Raw genomic sequence first — 20,889 nt, 5'->3', positions numbered from 1 at the left:
GGCGCTCAAAACACCAGGTTGGTGCTAGCAGGAAAACAAAGATGGCCGACCAAATCCTGACCATGACTTGGCTCGTTGGATTCGTCTATAGGTAGATTTACCACATAACATGGGTCGATTTACCACATAGCAGGGCAGAGAGGGTACAGGCTTGGGTGACACAGTCTATTAACCCTCCTCGTCTTTGCATCTTCTCTAGGTGTTAGGCGGCTTTTATTTGCACAATCGGGCGCTCAAAACACCAGTCTTAGGGGCTAAAACTGATGTATGTGTACGTGTGAATGATAATGACCAATTTAATCTCACATTTGACCTTTTTAGCTTTTTGCACAAATTTGTTCCAATTTGAACGATCAAATTTGACCAATATAAGCTTCAATATGGTCGAAATTTTATTATTTTATTATTATTATTATTACACAATACTTATAGGGCGCTCTACAGAGCACATAGCGCCTTACAAAAAGGGACAAAAACACATAGGCATAAAGCAATACACAGGCTAGACTTGCTCAAGCCCTTTCGGACCTGATGTCTCTGTGATATTATATCATTCTTTTTTCAGCTTTGGCCCTGGTCACTCTATGACCAAGCCCCGGTTCTTAAACATGTCCTCCCTCCCCTTAAACATGCAGCATACTAATATACAGGTCTATACCAAAGTACTAAGTATTCTAACCACTGATATACCACAGAACTCTCACTTCCCTGACTCATGCTGTAGGCCTATACCGGGGCCTATACCCTAGTCCTGTGTCAAAATAATCGTTACTAATTAATCTAATCCCTTGAAGATGGTGTGATATTTTAAAAGTTCTCCCCTGTTTGCTGTTTAATAGTGACATGCCTTCAGGGAGTTCTTGCTGTTGTTGTGCAAACTAGAAAGAAACAGGATTGACACTTGATATCTCTAAACATGACATGTGGTATTATAGTAGAAGTCAAATGAAGATAAATACCACTAGCTACCACTATCCTAAAATGCACTACGGCTTGAATCAAGGCTATACACAAGCTAAAATACAGAAAAAAGAAATGCAGAAAAATTAACTCTGGAACAACTGTGTTTTCAGGCGTTTATTTAATATAGACACAGACGCCGATTCCCTGATGTCAGTCAACGGGGAGACTATTCCAAAGGCGAGGTGCAACAACAACAACAAAGGAATTATCTCCGACTCGTTTTTTAGATCGAAGAACAGCAAGTCTTGTTGCATCAGTAGAAGAGCGAAGTCTGTGTCTATATCCGCCAGTAGCAACATCCTGAAGTAGCTGGACAAGATCAGTGAGATATGTAGGGGCCTGGTTATTTAGACATTTAAATGCATATAGAATGATTTGGTAAATAATTTTACCGGTAACCAATGGAGAGACAGCAAGAGGCCATCAGAGGATTGATCCCGTCCCCAAGCATGGACGAGCCGCGCAGCCTTATTTTGTAATCTCTGCAAGCGCTTCAGGTCGACTTCGCGAGCGCCATAGAGAAGTGAGTTGGCATATTGTATTACGATATGAGGGAAGGGATCAACAAGTTTTGTCTATCAAAAGAGGGGGGTCAAAAAAAGTTTAGCGGACCATCGAAGGGGTCAAAAAGTTTGCGAGCAAACAAATTTTTTTACACCTATGTATAAACACTAGCAAGTTCAAGGTTTGTATGCATACATTTATTGTGAAGGTCAATTTCTTGAGCTACCAATGGTTAAAAAATAATTTGTCATTAGCTAATGAGGTATATGATTTCATATTAAAAAGTGGTTTGGGGCTCATTGCACCCAAAGTATGGGGATATGACCTTTGATATTTACCACAGGAATGCGTGTTTTCAAGATACATGATATTATGCAAAGAAAATATTCTAATGTAAAAAGTTATAAGTTCGTTTCTCATTTTACAAAAAGGCTCACTGCACCCAAAGTATAAACACTAGCAAGTTCAAATTTTGCATGCATACATTTCTTGTCAAGGTCAATTTCTTGAGATACCAATGGTTAAAAATAATTTGTCATTAGCTAATGAGGTACATGATTTCATATAATTAAAAAGTGGTTTGGGGCTCATTGCACCCAAAGTATGGGGATATGACCTTTGATATTTACCACAGGAATGCGTGTTTTCAAGATACATGATAGTATGCAAAGAAAATATTCTAATGTAAAAAGTTATAAGTTCGTTTCCCATTTTACAAAAATGCGAAACGAGCCGCGCAGCCTTATTTTGTAATCGCTGCAAGCGCTTCAGGTCGACTTCGCGAGCGCCATAGAGAAGTGAGTTGGCATATTGTATTACGATATGAGGGAAGGGATCAACAAGTTTTGTCTATCAAAAGAGGGGGTCAAAAAAAGTTTAGCGGACCATCGAAGGGGTCAAAAAGTTTGCGAGCAAACAAATATTTTTACACCTATGTATAAACACTAGCAAGTTCAAGGTTTGTATGCATACATTTATTGTGAAGGTCAATTTCTTGAGCTACCAATGGTTAAAAAATAATTTGTCATTAGCTAATGAGGTATATGATTTCATATTAAAAAGTGGTTTGGGGCTCATTGCACCCAAAGTATGGGGATATGACCTTTGATATTTACCACAGGAATGCGTGTTTTCAAGATACATGATATTATGCAAAGAAAATATTCTAATGTAAAAAGTTATAAGTTCGTTTCTCATTTTACAAAAAGGCTCACTGCACCCAAAGTATAAACACTAGCAAGTTCAAATTTTGCATGCATACATTTCTTGTCAAGGTCAATTTCTTGAGATACCAATGGTTAAAAATAATTTGTCATTAGCTAATGAGGTACATGATTTCATATAATTAAAAAGTGGTTTGGGGCTCATTGCACCCAAAGTATGGGGATATGACCTTTGATATTTACCACAGGAATGCGTGTTTTCAAGATACATGATAGTATGCAAAGAAAATATTCTAATGTAAAAAGTTATAAGTTCGTTTCCCATTTTACAAAAATGCGAAACGAGCCGCGCAGCCTCATTTTGTAATCGCTGCAAGCGCTTCAGGTCGACTTCGCGAGCGCCATAGAGAAGTGAGTTGGCATATTGTATTACGATATGAGGGAAGGGATCAACAAGTTTTGTCTATCAAAAGAGGGGGTCAAAAAAAAGTTTAGCGGACCATCGAAGGGGTCAAAAAGTTTGCGAGCAAACAAATATTTTTACACCTATGTATAAACACTAGCAAGTTCAAGGTTTGTATGCATACATTTATTGTGAAGGTCAATTTCTTGAGCTACCAATGGTTAAAAAATAATTTGTCATTAGCTAATGAGGTATTTGATTTCATATTAAAAAGTGGTTTGGGGCTCATTGCACCCAAAGTATGGGGATATGACCTTTGATATTTACCACAGGAATGCGTGTTTTCAAGATACATGATATTATGCAAAGAAAATATTCTAATGTAAAAAGTTATAAGTTCGTTTCCCATTTTACAAAAATGCGAAACGGGCTCACTGTACCCAAAGTATAAACACTAGCAAGTTCAAATTTTGCATGCATACATTTCTTGTCAAGGTCAATTTCTTGAGCTACCAATGGTTAAAAAATAATTTGTCATTAGCTAATGAGGTATATGATTTTATATTAAAAAGTGGTTTGGGGCTCATTGCACCCAAAGTATGGGGATATGACCTTTGATATTTACCACAGGAATGCGTGTTTTCAAGATACATGATATTATGCAAAGAAAATATTATAATGTAAAAAGTTATAAGTTCGTTTCCCATTTTACAAAAATGCGAAACGGGCTCACTGCACCCAAAGTATAAACACTAGCAAGTTCAAATTGTGCATGCATACATTTCTTGTCAAGGTCAATTTCTTGAGATACCAATGGTTAAAAATAATTTGTCATTAGCTAATGAGGTACATGATTTCATATAATTAAAAAGTGGTTTGGGGCTCATTGCACCCAAAGTATGGGGATATGACCTTTGATATTTACCACAGGAATGCGTGTTTTCAAGATACATGATATTATGCAAAGAAAATATTCTAATGTAAAAAGTTATAAGTTCGTTTCCCATATTACAAAAATGCGAAACGGGCTCACTGCACCCAAAGTATAAACACTAGCAAGTTCAAATTGTGCATGCATACATTTCTTGTCAAGGTCAATTTCTTGAGATACCAATGGTTAAAAATAATTTGTCATTAGCTAATGAGGTACATGATTTCATATAATTAAAAAGTGGTTTGGGGCTCATTGCACCCAAAGTATGGGGATATGACCTTTGATATTTACCACAGGAATGCGTGTTTTCAAGATACATGATAGTATGCAAAGAAAATATTCTATTGTAAAAAGTTATAAGTTCGTTTCGCATTTTACAAAAATGCGAAACGGGCTCACTGCACCCAAAGTATAAAAACTAGCAAGTTCAAATTTTGCATGCATATATTTTTTGTCAAGGTAAACTTCATGAGCTATCAATGATTTAAAATAATTTTTCATTGGCTAATGAGATATATGATTTCATATTAAAAAAGTGGTTTGGGGCTCATTGCACCCAAAGTGTGGGAATCTGACCTTTGATCTTTACCACATGAATGTGTGTTGTCAAGATACATAATAATATGCAAAGAATTGCCACAAATTTTAATGTAAAAGTTATTCGTCCGTTTCGCATTTTACACAAATGCGAAACGGGCTCATTGCACCCAAAGACTAAATAGTGTAGGCCATCGCAGTCAGAGTGTACAAGGTTTATATCCCGCGGTTATGCATTCATGAGATTTTCCTGTGGATAGTTCTTCACATTCATCTATGTTCACATGTTTCACAACAACAACAACAAAATTTTAAAAAAAATTAATGCAAAATAAGTCAACTATAATATCCGGTTAAGGTATTTTATCTATTTATTAAATTTAACTTTAAAATGCTTAATAATTTAATCTAGGTCATTGAAACACATAAATAATAACAAATCATAAAAATCATAAACTGGTTAATAGGGACACCTTAAAAATCTGTTTCGTTTCGTTTCGTTTCGTTTTGTTTCGTTTCCCTGTCGACAGTATGAGGCGGAGGTACTTGGCATTTATAGGAAGCCACACCCGATATTAATTGATATGAAAAGTGAACATTACAACAACAGTTACAAGAGACATTTGTAAAAACCATTAAATCACATGAGTTTAAAAATGAGTGAAAATGACAATGTGTGTAATGATATCATGATATCTGACTGTTTTTGTATTGTTGCAAGTGCAACTTTCAAATCTGGATCTCACAACATTAAATTGACCGGTGTTTTATTGTTTTCTGGGCTATCGTATCAAATGAGGTGTCAGAAATAAATTCTGCTTCCATAACATTTTACAGATTTGTAATACAATAGCCCGTTGTTGAATAATGGCCATTATTTAAGGGGGGTTAGCTACTTTTTTTGAGATGTTTATTACACTCCCATGCCGAAATCTGTTTGTGTCAATCAACCATCTTTTATAAAAGACGTCTATGACTCTGATTATCCCAATGTGCCAATGACGTCATCGTAAGTATATTGATCTTCTTTTGTATTTCCTTTGTCTGAAACCTATATATTTCAGCATATTAACTTCGAATTGTCTAGATTATGGCGGCGGTAACGGTACTCCGAAGTACGGATTGACTTTTCTGTTATGGCAGTTGGGCTCAGCATTGGGTGGAGTAAAATCATAGATTCCTATGAAGCCCGTACGACCGGCTTTCATACATGATACGAAGGTCTGGGATCGTTCACCAACACACCTGGAATAGAACAGTAAGATGATGTAAGAGGGAGAAAATTGCAATTGCACTGTAAAAAATAACAGTGAAATTTACAGTAAAATTTACAGTAAAATATTGTAAAAAAGGCTAATTATTTACAGTATTTGGCTGTAATTGATAAAAACAGGCATATACTGTATTTTTTAGTTTAAATTATCTAGGCCTATCAAAGCTGAAATTAAAATTGGAGTTATAATTCAACGTTTAAGCAATATCAATATCATCACTACACTGTAAGAATGGTCACTTATACGATTAAGTACTAAATATCACGTGACTAAATTTTACAGTAAAAGTGTGTGCAGCCAATCTGCCAACAAAACCTGTAAAATTTACAGTATCCTGTAAAAAAGATGAATTTTACAGGTTTCACCTGTATTTTCTTGACAGGAAACTGTAAATTTTACAGTTAGGCGATGTAAAAAAACTGTTCTATGGGAAGGGTGGACTTTTCAAGTCAGTCAGCATTTTTTATCCTAAACACATTCTCAAGCTCTAAAATAACTCGCCAAATATACCTATTTTACAGCATTTTGAGTGTGTTCATTTTTACAGGATACTGTACATTTTACAGGGTTTTGTTGGCAGATTGGCTGCACACACTTTTACTGTAAAATTTGCAAGATTTTTTTACAGTGTGGGTTCATCAGAACAGAACGATTTTGCAATAAAAGATTAGTCTATGTATCTCTCATCCTAAATGTCCTGGGGTAACTACTCAATCGTCATTTGGTTGTCAGCAGCGTTTGAAAATACACGTAGTTCTACTATAAAATAAGAGGAATGATACAAATACAGCGATAAAATCCTCTTGCTCAAGAAACCAACATGGTCTTCAACCTTTTAATGATATACAGCCTAAAGGGTATCAATGGGTATCGCAAATTAAGAATCGCTAAAAGTAACAGTATAAAATTCAAATTAATCTTCATCTGCAAAGACATATCCTGTGTGGTTCTTGTAACTTGAGAAACTTCACAAAATGATGAAATCTCGTCCGTTGATGCGAACTTAACATTCTGGGCTACGTACCTGCATACCTGGATCACGGGTAATAATTGTTAATGATCGTCCTGCAATATTTTTATTAGTATAAAACATAGTTGTTTATTACCTTTTGAAGGTAGAAATAAATTTAAACTTTAACGTACCGACAGTAATCATCTTTTCCGTCACCATCCTCATCTTTCATATACCACGTCTCTTTATGCCCGACATCCATCCAGACTTGTGAGGCATTAGCAGAGTTGAAATTAAACTCACTTTCCCCTTCTGTTCCCGCTAAAGCACAAGATAAGTATTCCTGTGCGCCATCAACGACAACCCTGTGAATTGACGATAATTGGTCAGATGCTCCCCATTTATTTAATATACAGGGTGTATCAAAAAAAGTATTCAGTTTGAAAAATGTTACTAGATTTAAAAAAATTTGGTCAAAATGCTATAGTTGACAGCTGAATCAACATATCCTATAACTGTAAAATCACTGGCGTGTGACCACTAACAAGAACTCAGTGGCTATTTTTGCGAGCCGAGTAAAATGCAGTTGCGCAAAGTCAATTAAAAATCAAAGCAACATAAAAACCACATGTTTTTAAACAAACACTTTCTTTACAGTGATTGACAGTCTTTCACATGGCCACAAGGGCATGGCTACCATTCCTCTGTATGCAGATGTCAGCTCTCATCAACATGACATTCGCACCACGTTTTATGAGAGACGTCCTGCCAGGGGATGGCAAATTGTGTAATACTGTGGCTCTGGAATTTCATTAAGGTCTGCATGATGACTTGTGAAAACCTTTGATTTCAGACACAAGAAAAACTCCAGAGGTGTAATATCAGGAGATCAGATGCCATTCCACTTTGTGTTACTCACTGTAATCATACGTTTGCCTAACAATTCTGCAAAACGTTCTGTCAATTACTGTATTGAAAGTGGTAAAACTCTGATTTTCATGATATTTAAATTGACTTCGTGCAACTGCATTCTTCACGGCTCACAAAAAATTCACCAAGTCCTTATTAGTGGTCATGACAGTGATTTCACAGTTGTGCGAGGACAAAATGTTGATTCTGCTATCAACAAAATATAATTATTTTGACCAAATACCTTATACTTTTTCAAATCTAGTGACACTTTTGAAACTGTACACTTTATTTTCATACACCCTGTATATATAAAAGGAATCGACGCCTTATTCATTTGCATTTGAGAGGGTGGCAAAAAATGAAAGAAACAAATGCCCTACTGACAAAAGTAATGAAAGAGAAGATCGGGAAGACAAGGGAAAAGAAAGCGGGAAATGAGCCTGTTTTCCAACAATATTCACCCCGATCATGTGCCAAAATCATTACCAAATTTCCCAATAAAGCCATTTTGAAGCTCCAAGACTTCACGTACATTCTCCCTAAAAACCGGTTTATGAAAAAATTATCGTGTTCATCCCAAACCAGAGGATGATTTAAGGAAGCCCCATCATGCACTGTAAAAATGTTATCACGCGAGTTTCAACTGCCACTTAACTTCTCAAATCCCATTGAAGTCTGTGCAAAAGATGTTGTTTTAGAATTGCCCGTGTGTCATTATTACTTAGTCGATTTCAGATCTAAAGTAATGTATGCATAAAGGATAATTCACACCTTCTGTAGATAACATAAAATGTGAAATCGACCGACATTTTGAATGTGTTTTTATTGTAAATATATCAGTCCAAATTCAAATTTAACCATACACGTTTATGCAGTGGTACCGGGCAGTGGTGTCATGTTCACTCACACAGCTGCTAACCGCAAGTTGACCCCAGTGGAGCACTGGGAAGTGCTTAAATCATCCTCTGATCCCAAACACCCCCCCCCCGCCCGAAAGAATTTTTGTCTTTGCCCCTAACCAAGAAAGCTGGCTACGCCACTGTCAGTTAATTTTTCAAGATAATCAAGTAACTACTTACCTACAGTAATCATTACTTGCTCCTTGTCCTTGCACATCAGCCCAACCTCGAAAATAACAATCTTCCCCAAGATACGTGACGTCATATCGACGAGGCTTGACGCCACATTTTTCACCCTGATTATTCTTTTGTTCATCCTCTTGACCAGGTTGCATCTCTGAAGTTAAATAATTAACATTGGTATTGTCAACAACCAGGCTATATTATGTATTAGACGAAATGAACACCTATAAAAGTAATCACTTATAGGTTGTTTGATTGTATGTAAAACCACGTCATTTTAAAGAAAAGGTGAACAATCATGGCGCTATTTATCTTAAATCTTGTTTTGATTATTACAAGGGGTAGACACTGGGATAATGGCATTAAAACATCAGAAAAAGAGTAACTTTTTCAACCAAAAAAAAGAATTATCATGAAATGTAAGGAATAACTTATATATTATTTGGATAAATTAAATTTAAAATAAATTTAAATAGCGCCCTCAATTTCTACACAATAAAAAATAACCATAAAAGAGCAGAAAAAGAAGAATAAGTTGATAGAGAAACGAAAATATATCTTAAAAATAGTATAAATGTATATATTAGTGTGAGAGCTGTTGGTATTGTCCAGGTCTAGAAGTGAACATTACATAATGTTTTGTTAAAATAAAAAAAAAATGATCACATCAAACAACCGTGCGCGCTGTAAAGGTAGCCGACATGTAATCCACTTTTCCACTCACTGACACAATAGATGTTACTTTCATCATACTCACTTTGGCGCTGTTGAGTGATAGATGATAAATGTTGGCTTCGAGCTAACCAAACGAGATACCAAACTTTTTATTGATTGAAAACATACAGCAACGTCCATACTCGGAATTTGGAAGCCATGTCACCCATTGTAAATTATCATTATCATTTTAACAGAATATTATCCAAAGTGGTTTTTTGTGTTTTTTTTTTTTCAAATTTGAAATATATAAAAATGGAAATAAATGTTCAGGTAGTGAAGTGTTTTATCGTCCTATTATCATACGCAAAGCAAGCCAAATATTAATTACCAATATCCATGCCAAGATTTGAGCACGTGCCATCGGCTGCAGATGGAAACTGATCACACGACGCAACATATGGCCATACAAACTGTTTCGATTCCATACAGGCTTTTGTTCCTTTCTGTATTTCTTCACAAACTTCCCTACATGGAGGTAGTGGTAGTGATTGGTTATTTGTATCGCATGGTCCACCATCAGGAGCAAAGGCGGCACAAACGAACCGTGCAAGATTATCGTTGGGAACACAGTCAGATTTCAGTAATGGAAGAAATTCGTAGGATACAAGCTCAGCTGTTTGAAGATCATTATGACCAAAGACATTTGGCAAGCTAGTATGTGAACTGAATTCACCGCAAATAAAGTGGTCCGATTGGAAACACGTTTCTGTAGGTGTGTCTTGGGGTGCAAATTCTGTGTAGGTAAAAAATAACAAATTTGGTTTTAAAAATTTCGAAGGCCCCAAAACTAGATTATTAAAGGGAGTAGCCCTATCGGTTTAGGATATGGATTCTCTATAAACTTACATACAATTTCAAATATCGTCCCCTTGATGCATCTATGTTAGAAAAGGAGATCATTTTCAGCGTAAAAGTGAATAATTAGCCAAATTTGCAAGCCAATACGTTGATACTTGTCAATTGCATTATGGTCCGGCATCCCGAAACAACACTCCCCTGACTCCCGTCGAGTGCTTCGTCATACCACTACGCCCATCATTCTTGTGACAAAATATCTAATTATTTTTATTTTTATTTGACCCTGATATATTTCCTTTTAGTTTTGTGTAATATCATGTACATTTCCCACTTTTCTTTTATTTTATGATTTGTTTAAATGAAAAAAAAATGATTTTTAAAATTGTATTTCTAATTAATAAGTTAATTGATTAATTAATTAATTTTGTAGTAGGGGCATTTTTCTTATATTTTTTCCATGTTCCTCGTATCATGCTTGACAAGATATGGCCTTACTTTTTATTTATTTCACCCCTTATGTATTTCTTTATTTTTGTTTTAAGCGTATATTATTAGAGCCCCCTCTATTATTTTGGACCCCTTATTATTTTGGACCTATTTTAGTTCGTGCGAATTGGTATGGGAGTAAAACGGCTCTTATTCACGGATTCATTCTTTCCTACCCAGAATGTCGAAAGTGGTATACCACTCACTATTAGCCTGATTTTCATGATTTCTCAAATTTGAGGATGGCAATAAGAAAAATATAATCTATTAAATGATACCAAAAACTCATCAACAATGAGAAAAATCGGGGGGATGATGTTGTCGATAGGTAATACTACTGCACTATAGTATATTATACTTCTCACAAAAATTACATTACGGGAACGAATTCTTTCACAAGCTAACTTTGATATAATGTCTTACCCATCATGCAGCTCTCTCCATTCTCTTCTGATGGATACAATTTACCACATTTGAATATGTCACTTTTTTCTACTGACAGACGAGAGGCAACGTTCTTGCAACTCTTCCAACTTCGACGACATAGCTAAGCAAAAGATAATAATATTAATTAATATTACCGGTAAAATCAAATGAAATATATAATACTCTACTCCAGACCGGATTTCATTAAGGAAATGAACCGATTATCCCGTTACCACAACTCTGTTCCCCCTCCATCCACTCACATGAAATTGCGAATCGTATTATATATAAAAACCGGTATCTTCGCCTGACACAAAATTAATGATACACTGTATTACCTCGGCACACGGTTGCGACACTTCGCCGTTATCACACGGAGGGAAAATAGCGGCACAGGCAAATTTCGCCAGCTCTAGGGAACATTCATCATCTATCAATTCCTGTAACCATGTGAACAAACAAGATAGATGTATAGTAAAATGTAACGTGACAACTAGTAAGTTAATTATTATTAAATCATGTTATCATGATTTTGTTTGAGGAAACATGCAGAATCATTTGTAAAATAGCACTGACAGTGACATGACAATAATCAGATAATAGGTCTGTCTTTGACATCATAAGTGCTTAAGGTTCGCAAGCAGGTGTATCTTAATTGCCATCAAAAACATTGGCCGCATCAGAAATATTTGGACAGAAAAAATGCTGAAAAGTTGGTACACGCCTTTGTGTCATCGCAACGGGATTCCGCGAACTTTCTTTTATTTGGATTCATATATTATCAATTGGCTAAGATGTGACAATAGGATCAGTATGATATATCGTGTCCAAAACACCGCTGCCCACTTGGTGACGTATCTCTCCTGTCTTACACGATTTCCATTTATTGCCATGCAGTTAAACAAAAGATAGTTTACAGATTGTTGTTAATCACACATACAAAGCCGTTATTGGACTCGCACCAACTTGCATCCAAGATCTTTTCACGCACTCTCAGATCTATATAGCTCTGTCACTCAACTTTGCCACTACTCAGTGAATACCGTCACATACGGTCAACATTCTTTTACTTACGCTACTCCAATGCTGTGGAACGATCTCCCTCATTACTGGACCAATTTAAGAAACATCTCAAGATTCATTTATTTCTCAAGTCGTTTGCTTAATGCGTATTTTGTAGGGAATCAACTATGAGAATTGACAAATTTCTCATTTCTATGAAATTTTCTCATCTAACGTGTCAACAAACTGTCACAAGTGTTCAATTTGCTCGTTTAAAACCATGTGACCTGTGGTTAATTGGTATTTCTCGTTCATTTGGATGAGAAAGTTTCATATTGATGAGAATATTTTCAATTCTCATAATTTGTCCAATTCTCATCGCATTGAAAGAATTCTCATTATAAATTTCTACTAGTGTGTGACGAGGAAATAGGTGACTAGTCTGTGTTTCTGTGCATTTTTTGTTTGTTTTTTCATCACGCCGTGGCGGTTCTGATGGTCACGACCCTTCTAAGCCAATGTATTTTTGCCGATGTTAAATTTAAGTATCATGTTGATTGATTTTCTATACATTTGTTGTAGTTTACTGAAAATATTTTACGGTTCAGCGCATTGGGATATGTTTTTGTATGTGATGCGCTTTATAAAAGTGTTTTATTAATATTTATCATCATAAACATTGCTCATCATCTGCATCCTCATCATTCACTATTCATCATCACCAACATCGTCATCATAAGACCATCATCATCATACCATCACCATCGTAACTTACCTGAATTGATCTATCCTGGAATGCTGCTAAAGCTTCTTCCGCATTATCATGTTTCAATTGATTGGGGAACTTGGTTTTCCGGAAACCTAGATACCTGCATATTTCAGACGGAACATCCTCGCAAGGTAGATTTTCTCCAAATATATCTAATTAAGTTTAAACATAGCAAAATGATAACAACATACGACAGGAACTACCTGCCTATTGGTCAAAACAAGTTTTCATTATCAATTGGACTAATTAGCAACATTGTTAGAATAATTTCATCATGAATTATTTGCAAAGCTTCATTCTCATTGGTGATTAAAGATATCATGTAATTGACCAATCAGAGGCAATGTTAGATCGGCAGGTAGTGCTCAGGGGGTATGTTACATTTACACCAAAGTAAGCGGCTTTTGTATCAATTTTATCTTCTCATTAAGCAAGAAAAGATGGTTTTAAAACAACTTTAATCAAATTAGGGAGACACATGCTATCTACCCCGTGGGTCTCATGACTAGGTGTTTTACCGCCCCACCTCACTTTTTGATGAAATCCCATGGATGTGTGATGAAATATCAAGTAAGTCAAATATTTGTTGAGAGAACTATTTAAAACTTCTCCACTTTTAATTATGCTATTTTTAAAACTGAAAACGAGGGACTTACTTATTTCACATCTTCTAATATTAAATTGCGAAGTGATACAAAGGTCATGAGTGTTAATACAAATTCACATCTTACTGTTACTGGTATCCCAACACTTAGCATGAAGCCCGTCGTTGGTAGGAAATCGACTACAGTCCAATTCACGTGTAGGTTGCAATGGTATAGCACTACATTGAGGCTCTTCACAGATAGAGGCACATGGCTGGATAAGGACTGATATGCCATCTTGTTCTTTACATGGTGGAAAATGCATGACACAGGCAAACCTCTAAAAGGTAAGTATTCAAAAGTAATTATTAAAAATGAGGCTTACTCATGAAATGTATCTAATTCATATTGTACATTCATTGTAACATTGTATCATGTGGCAGATTCAAACGAAAAAGGAAAGGCAAAACTAGCACAACGCGCGAATGGAAGCTAACTAATTAGCATGATTAATACAGCCGTAGATTAATAGAGGTTGTGCATATGGCGTATCATACCATAAATATGGCGGACTACTCAAATGCATTCAACAAAAGCATGATTGCGATCTACCGCGACAGTTCGTCTCACACACATAGCAAATGCACTACGATCAAATAGGTTGATGACAATATTTGATTGAATGGACTGCACTGCGCCATGATTACGGTAAAGGACACCGGTTCAAATCCTTTGTTTGGAGCCAATCGATAAAAGCATGCAGGGCCTCTATGGAAGCTTACCAGTCTAATCAGACAACGGTTGGTCAAATATAGTTGAACTAAAGCTGTGTTTTATTACAATAGTCACAATGGTCGATGATTTTCTGTTACATGGTACATACCTTATTATTAAGACACTCATTTTCCGGAAGAAGCTGTAAAGTAGATCTGCGTAATGCCTGCGCAGCCTCAGCTTGGGTACGATGACCAAATGCATTAGGGAATGTGGTCTTCTCATATGAAATGTCCGGACAAAGAAAACGACCCTCATGTGATACTAGTTCACATAGCCGCTCTGGAATAAAAGTGATGAGTATTATTAGTAACTCTTTAGGCTAGAAAGAATAATCAATATTTCGTCGCCATATTTAAGTCGTTGGAAATGACTCGTTTAATTTTTAGTCAAACGGCGTCAGTTTTTAAGTTCCTTAGAGAATTTGTCAAGGTTAAAATTTATCCATGTAAATTCTGTTCTGTCTGTCATCAAAGTAACAGGTGTAGGTCAGTTCTTCTATGACGAACTGGCCAAGCGGGGCTTCCTGTTTAAGTAAAAATTCATTAATCCATCTGGGTTATATACTGTAGTATCTGTACTAAGAACAAATGAAATATACCTTTCTTTGTTTAATCCTTTGTGTGCTTGTGTGTTTGTTAAATATTTCTTTTCTGATAAGCATTGTTTGGCAATAAACATGGTTTGGTAGTTTTTTAAGAGTTAAAACTCTTCAGGAAAAAATGTATTAGAAGAGTTTGTACACAGCCCATACGTTTCGACATGTGCAGCCAACTTAATACAGAACATTGGACACGGCGTGACAAAAGTCCTCAAGGTCAAATATGACAATATATGTATAATTGATGATGAGATCTATACATCTTGAAAGTAATTTAAAACAATAATTAAATATGCATACCTTCTCCAACAGGAACAAGGCTCTCGCTGTCATCCAGGACATCAATAACTGCAACTGCAAAAGAATTTTTCAAAACTGCTTAATTATTTGTTAATTATCGTAAAATAAAATATCGTAAGTGCAATGCAATTTTATTAATACCTGCCTGCAAGACTATCATAATGTGCCACATACGATAGTCTTGCACGCTAATGTTGTTTTTAATCTACTGCAAGACCATCGTATGTCCAACATACACTACTTTCTTGGACCTAAACAAATTTACGGAATGCTACACCATCGTAAGTGAAAACCAGTCTCTAAACACATCACTGACTGTGGCACTGGTGGCTGTAGGCATTGTTACCAAGTTGGATAAGCTCATAGCTCCCATGACTGGTAATGGAGACGATAAATCCAGTGGTTATAGATTCAGAAATAAATCTTGAGAGATAACATTAGGGCAAAGGGTGTACGTGTCTTGCCATTATTTAATGTGTCAAAATAAATAATGTTGTTAAGTAACATAAAATGACAAATAATGGGCATTTGTGCCGATGATACGCATATCCGAATTTAGCAGTGGATGCTACATTATCGTATGTGATACCTAGTGCATATCTGATGAGGAACTAATCACCTATCATTTTAAGTCTGGTTTGCACTACGAACAGTTGGAGGGCCATTCAACTTTGACGCGCTATTATTAAACTGTACGCTATGAATACGCACACAAAGAAAATTCAAATTTGCTTGGTTTGGGTTGCAGTTTTAAAAGCTTCCAAAATTCTCTCTACAACTCCTAATAGCTATATATTTTATATATAACTACAAGAAAGGCTTTCAACATTCCATATATGTTCACAAAAAATACCGTAACTTTGCAAGGAATATGATATGGGCACATAAACACAAATGTTTGTCATGAATTGTGATAAAAGAGTAACAAAAACTACTATATTATAAAAATGGTGCGAGTTCATAAATCAGGAATTTGCATATGATTAGAAACATGGCTTATTATCCTCATATTAAAAAAATTATTTTTGGTTGGTTAAGACAAAAACCTGCCGGGATGAAAAGGGTATTTTACAAGACGGGAAAATACCAGTATTCAGTAGGCCATGCGACAACAACATTGAGAAGATTCATGCGAGCAGTGTTAAACTGCGCGCGAGTATTTCACTGAACGCAAATGAATGGTGCGCTTGGGGCGCAATAAAGTCGCGTGCGTGTAGTCGTTTATGGTGTCAAGTCACTCGGTATTGTTATGAAGTTGTTTACTCAATTTTCGTCGATGGGCCGAATCTGAGTAACCATTTTAAATCCATTATTTAAGTTTGAATTTTTAAGTTCAAAATTTGAGACAAAGACTAAAAGATAGATAAAGGTTGAAATTACTTGTCTGGCTAAAAATTAGAATGTTTAAAGCGTTAAGACAGAAAATATCCGGTTTAGAAGTCCTTAGCAACGAAAATAAATTTGAAGGTAAAGCATACGCAAAAATCATGAATTTTAACTACAAGAGTATAGACAAAATGGGAATCAAGCAGAGAATTGTAAAGATATTTTCAATCCAATAATATTTGTACATTGCCCAAGATGATTGGATACACATAATACGATACATTTTAAATCGAAGTTTTCCGCGGGAAAGGTAAAAAAGCATACCCAAGAGTGCGACGGTCATTTTTGCAAAGGTCGCGTACGTTAATAATTTGACCTTTAACGGAAAACGCGCATGATGGCCCTCCGACTGCGAAAACTATTTTGGCAGATTCACTCCGTCCATACAAAATAATTATGATAAGGAACGTAAAGCAATTTGACTTACCGCCGAGTGTCAAATTCATAACACCTGCTGTGGGCGAGGCGCCTCCTGATTTGGCGCATATCCACTGCCCTTCATCTGCTGATGAAATACCGCTGATTTTAGGCTCCATTCCTGTTTTTTGACATCTTCTGTTATTTCAAGCTGTAAAAATAGTAGAATTTATTGATGGTTAAATATTTAATCGATTATTGATGCCGCCATTATGTTTTTGTAGAGATCATATAAAAGTATAATTGTTGCCATACCGTATTCAAATGAAAGAAATTAAAAGGGAAACGATCCGTAACGATAAATTTCAGACGACAAACAGACGACAAGATTGTTCGTATAAAAATCGTAACAATGGCCCTAAAATAACAACAACAAAAAAACACTCACATTTCCCCTTGAAGAAATCAGCATACCATTAAATGAAATCGGATTATTTCTGTGAGTCCATACTATATCCTCACCATCCCACATTGACACTTCGCAATCCACCTCAATAGTATCTCCTCGGTAACCTGCAGGTTCTGGAACGAACTGACTCCTGGAAGAGTTTGAGACTCTACAGCAAATGGAAGGTCTGCTTTGGCAATACCTATGGTTATTGTATCTATGATAAGAGGAAAAGAGAGTTTCAAAAGTGTGCAGCATTTGTGTAATTAAGAGGTTCTTTCTGTTAATTCGTTTAACTTCTGTTTGGTGTTTGGGGAATGATAATGTAAACTTTTCAACAAGAAGACGTGCGCTTCTTGATCCATTTTGCTTTTCTTGCAGATTTAATCGAAATGATTACATCAAAAATCATTTATCTAAACTTAATGGAAATCCACAGAAAAAAATGTTACAGATAATTTAAGTTTAAAAATCGTACATTAAACTTAAAGTATTTTTATAAGACATACCTTCATTGTCTCTAGTATCTTGCGATGAATTTCCGGAATCTGAAATTTTAGAAAAATGCAAGACTACTTGACATAGAACATATTATACAGTAGTTTATTCGAAACGTATTGTTTTGCAGCCAAGAAATCATCACAACTTATGCGCAAATAATACAAAACACGTGTGTATGAGCACAACGTCACCCTACTACGATAATTGAATAAGATGTTTTTAAAAATAATTTTGAGAAGAAAGTACAAAATATGCTTCAGTCAATAATCCAGTACAATAATCACCCTTTATTTCTGATTATTAACTTTTATTTTGTCTCAATATCATTTTGTTCTTGTTTAAATGGGCTATGCCATTTAAAATATGCATTACCTCTGTGTCTTCCACAGAGGGAGTATGAGTTTTGAATAGAATAGACAGTTGGGTATAGTCCCATGACAGTTCCATTTGAAATACTCACTCCACTTGTGCAAGATATAGGTAAAGCCATAGTACAAGTGGAGTATGGGTTTCAAAATGATTAACCCTGACCAATTACATTTGAAAAACATACTCCCCTGTGGAAGATATTTCCAAAATCCTCCATAGGGGAAGTGTGGATTTCAACTGGAATAGCCCAATGCATGCTTGAACCAGGCTAGTGCGGTATTTTGTTACAAACTAAAAATTATAATTATTATTAATATTATTATAAAGAGATGTATAGCTCATTTTCCAGTTTTAAAGTTACCATGGTTGGCAACAGTGTATGGATCTCGCCCCAATTTCAAGTCGCCACTTTTCAAATGTGTCGCGAAGTTATAAATTAACTTTCCTTTTTGAGTAAACTTAGTTTGTGAAGTTGTGAGTTCTCCACATAATGATCCTTTTAATCTTATATTACCTGATTTTATTGTCAAATTTACAACAGATATCGCCGACACATTACGACCACTCGATTTAGTACACATCCAATACCCTTCGTCAGATGACGATACGTCATTTATGGTCAGAGTCCATTCCTGATTACTGGTATCCTTGTTGACTGCGAACTTTGAGGTGACAAGTGAAATGATAAAGAATCAGAATACTGAAATTGGAAATATAGTTTATACAGTGCCTGAGAATACTATAGTACTTATATGTAGTTAAGGGGTCAGATGGCAACGTTTGCACAGTATTTTTGTGCCACATGGGAGCACATTGGATTCTGAATACGAGAAATGTCCTTCTGATATCAAATAACTTTGATTTCTTGAAATTCGCGATATAATACAAATTTTATGGCAATTTATTAACAATTGATATTTTTGATATCCTCGAAGTAAACTTGATAATCTAATGATTATGTAAAGTGTATGTAGCTGGAAGGAAAAACCGTCCATCATTTGAAAACTTCGACCTTTCATATTCAAGATATACATTTTTTCCAAAAAAACACCTAACAATTTTAAGTCTTGTGGGGGGATTCTAAATTTTCAAATCATGGACGCCTCTTCTTCCCAGCTACATACCCTTTAAGTACATATCATTAAACTATAAAGTTAACTTTGAGGACTGTTAAATATCAAAAATATTCAAAAATATATAATTTATTTTAAATAATTTGCCATAACATTTGTATTGTATCACAAATTTCAAAAAATCAAAATAGTTTAGATATCAGAAAAACATTCCTCGTATTCAGATTGCAATTTGGCATGTCTGGTGTCCGCTCAGGTCTCACAAAAATACTGTGTAGACCTTGCTATCGGATTACTTAAATGAGAGATGAAGAAGAATTTTGTTTTTGCGCACATTTTCCTTCATCTTTGTGTTTTTCCTCTTCATCTGCTAATATTGTCTTCCCTCATTTTGGTTAGCTGTATAGACTTGTTTGCAGATCTTTTTTATTGTCACTGTTATTATGTTGGATAATTCATTGGCTTTATTTCTTGATGTCTATTAAATTATGGCATGAACAAACTAGCATTCAGAACTTCTTCCATCGTTTTGTTCTCTTCAACATGATGTGATTATTGTAATAGCATAACCTATAAATATAAGAATTGTTTTGTTTCACTTTAGTTTGGTTTAAAATGATTTCTATATGACACCGCGTTGCATTCGTACGCTACAAAAATAGTGTATAAATCGGCTTTTTTGTATAATAACGACTAAAAACCATATTCAGCGTGAAGCCGCTATTGCCATGGTCACTACCCTGGCGAATTGCATAAGGCAATCTACGGAATATAATGAGGACGGTTTCTAGTAATCCCGTATTCGTTAGTATGCATGCATAAAGCGTTATCTTACATTGTCTTTTGCTATAGGGAATGCAGCATTCAATGAGACTGAATTATAGAGCCATTCTACACTATCCGAACTCGATGCCACCGTCTTGCAGGTCAGCGTAACACTATCACCCCTGGTAACACGGATATTCTTAAAGCTATTGGCCCATGTAAATACTTGGTCTCCTTCTTCTTCTTCTTCTTCTTCGTATGGAAAGTCTGCCACTGTTACATCTATGGTAATATCTGTTAAGGCAATGAGAAGAACAGCAATTCATGTATAATTAATGGCAAATAGAAATATCACCTTTGCACATTAATTTATTATCTATACTGTCAAAATTATTACTAGACTAGTCAACAAAGCGCATTCTTTACGCATTTTATTGAGTACTACATAATGAACATGGTTATATAATTTCGAATCCCAAAGGGCTATAATATATAACATTATAATTGACTAATATGACAAAGTGCTGATTCGAATACAACGCAATTCATGAAGGTAACCATCAATGTCAAACCTCTTCCGTTAAAGTATTCACTCCAACTAGTACAGTAGATACCAGGGTTGAATGTGCATCCCCGGACTCTACCAAACCTTGCAACTTTTGTAGCTTTCTTTTATGGTCATATAACACATTCACGATGTTAACAAAAAAAGAATTCCCGGCACTCCGGCCATATTCAAGGTTTAAGGTCAACACAGTAGGTCAAGCTATACTTTTTCTGAATCCTTGCAATGATTTGAGTAACTTTGA

General features: G+C 35.5%; 2 protein-coding genes across 2 annotated transcripts in view; both read right to left on the bottom strand.

The window, feature by feature from the left end:
* Nucleotides 1-5,592: 5,592 nt before the first annotated feature.
* Nucleotides 5,593-17,103, bottom strand: LOC140169211 (uncharacterized). The gene is made up of 11 exons (XM_072192467.1): nucleotides 16,995-17,103; nucleotides 15,182-15,235; nucleotides 14,390-14,562; nucleotides 13,654-13,846; nucleotides 12,929-13,074; nucleotides 11,490-11,591; nucleotides 11,149-11,272; nucleotides 9,770-10,174; nucleotides 8,722-8,878; nucleotides 6,922-7,095; nucleotides 5,593-5,749 (listed from the first exon to the last, which is right to left on the bottom strand). The coding sequence occupies exons 1-11, from the start codon at nucleotides 17,101-17,103 to the stop codon at nucleotides 5,593-5,595; spliced, it is 1,794 nt and encodes a 597-aa protein (XP_072048568.1).
* The window catches only part of LOC140169733 (uncharacterized), a 45,622-nt gene continuing 41,750 nt past the window's right edge, over nucleotides 17,018-20,889 (bottom strand). Inside the window, exons 29-33 of the mRNA XM_072193028.1 lie at nucleotides 20,151-20,374; nucleotides 18,757-18,904; nucleotides 17,882-17,920; nucleotides 17,373-17,589; nucleotides 17,018-17,135 (exon numbers count right to left, since the gene is read on the bottom strand). Of these exons, the coding sequence (XP_072049129.1) occupies nucleotides 17,435-17,589; nucleotides 17,882-17,920; nucleotides 18,757-18,904; nucleotides 20,151-20,374 (566 nt within the window). The 3' untranslated portion in view covers nucleotides 17,018-17,135; nucleotides 17,373-17,434. The remainder of the gene's footprint in view (nucleotides 17,136-17,372; nucleotides 17,590-17,881; nucleotides 17,921-18,756; nucleotides 18,905-20,150; nucleotides 20,375-20,889) is intronic.

Source organism: Amphiura filiformis, chromosome 14 (assembly GCF_039555335.1).
Source record: "Amphiura filiformis chromosome 14, Afil_fr2py, whole genome shotgun sequence".
Lineage (NCBI taxonomy): Eukaryota > Metazoa > Echinodermata > Ophiuroidea > Amphilepidida > Amphiuridae > Amphiura > Amphiura filiformis.
The sequence above is the reverse complement of the archived record's forward strand: the minus strand, read 5'-3'. Positions and strand labels throughout refer to the sequence as shown.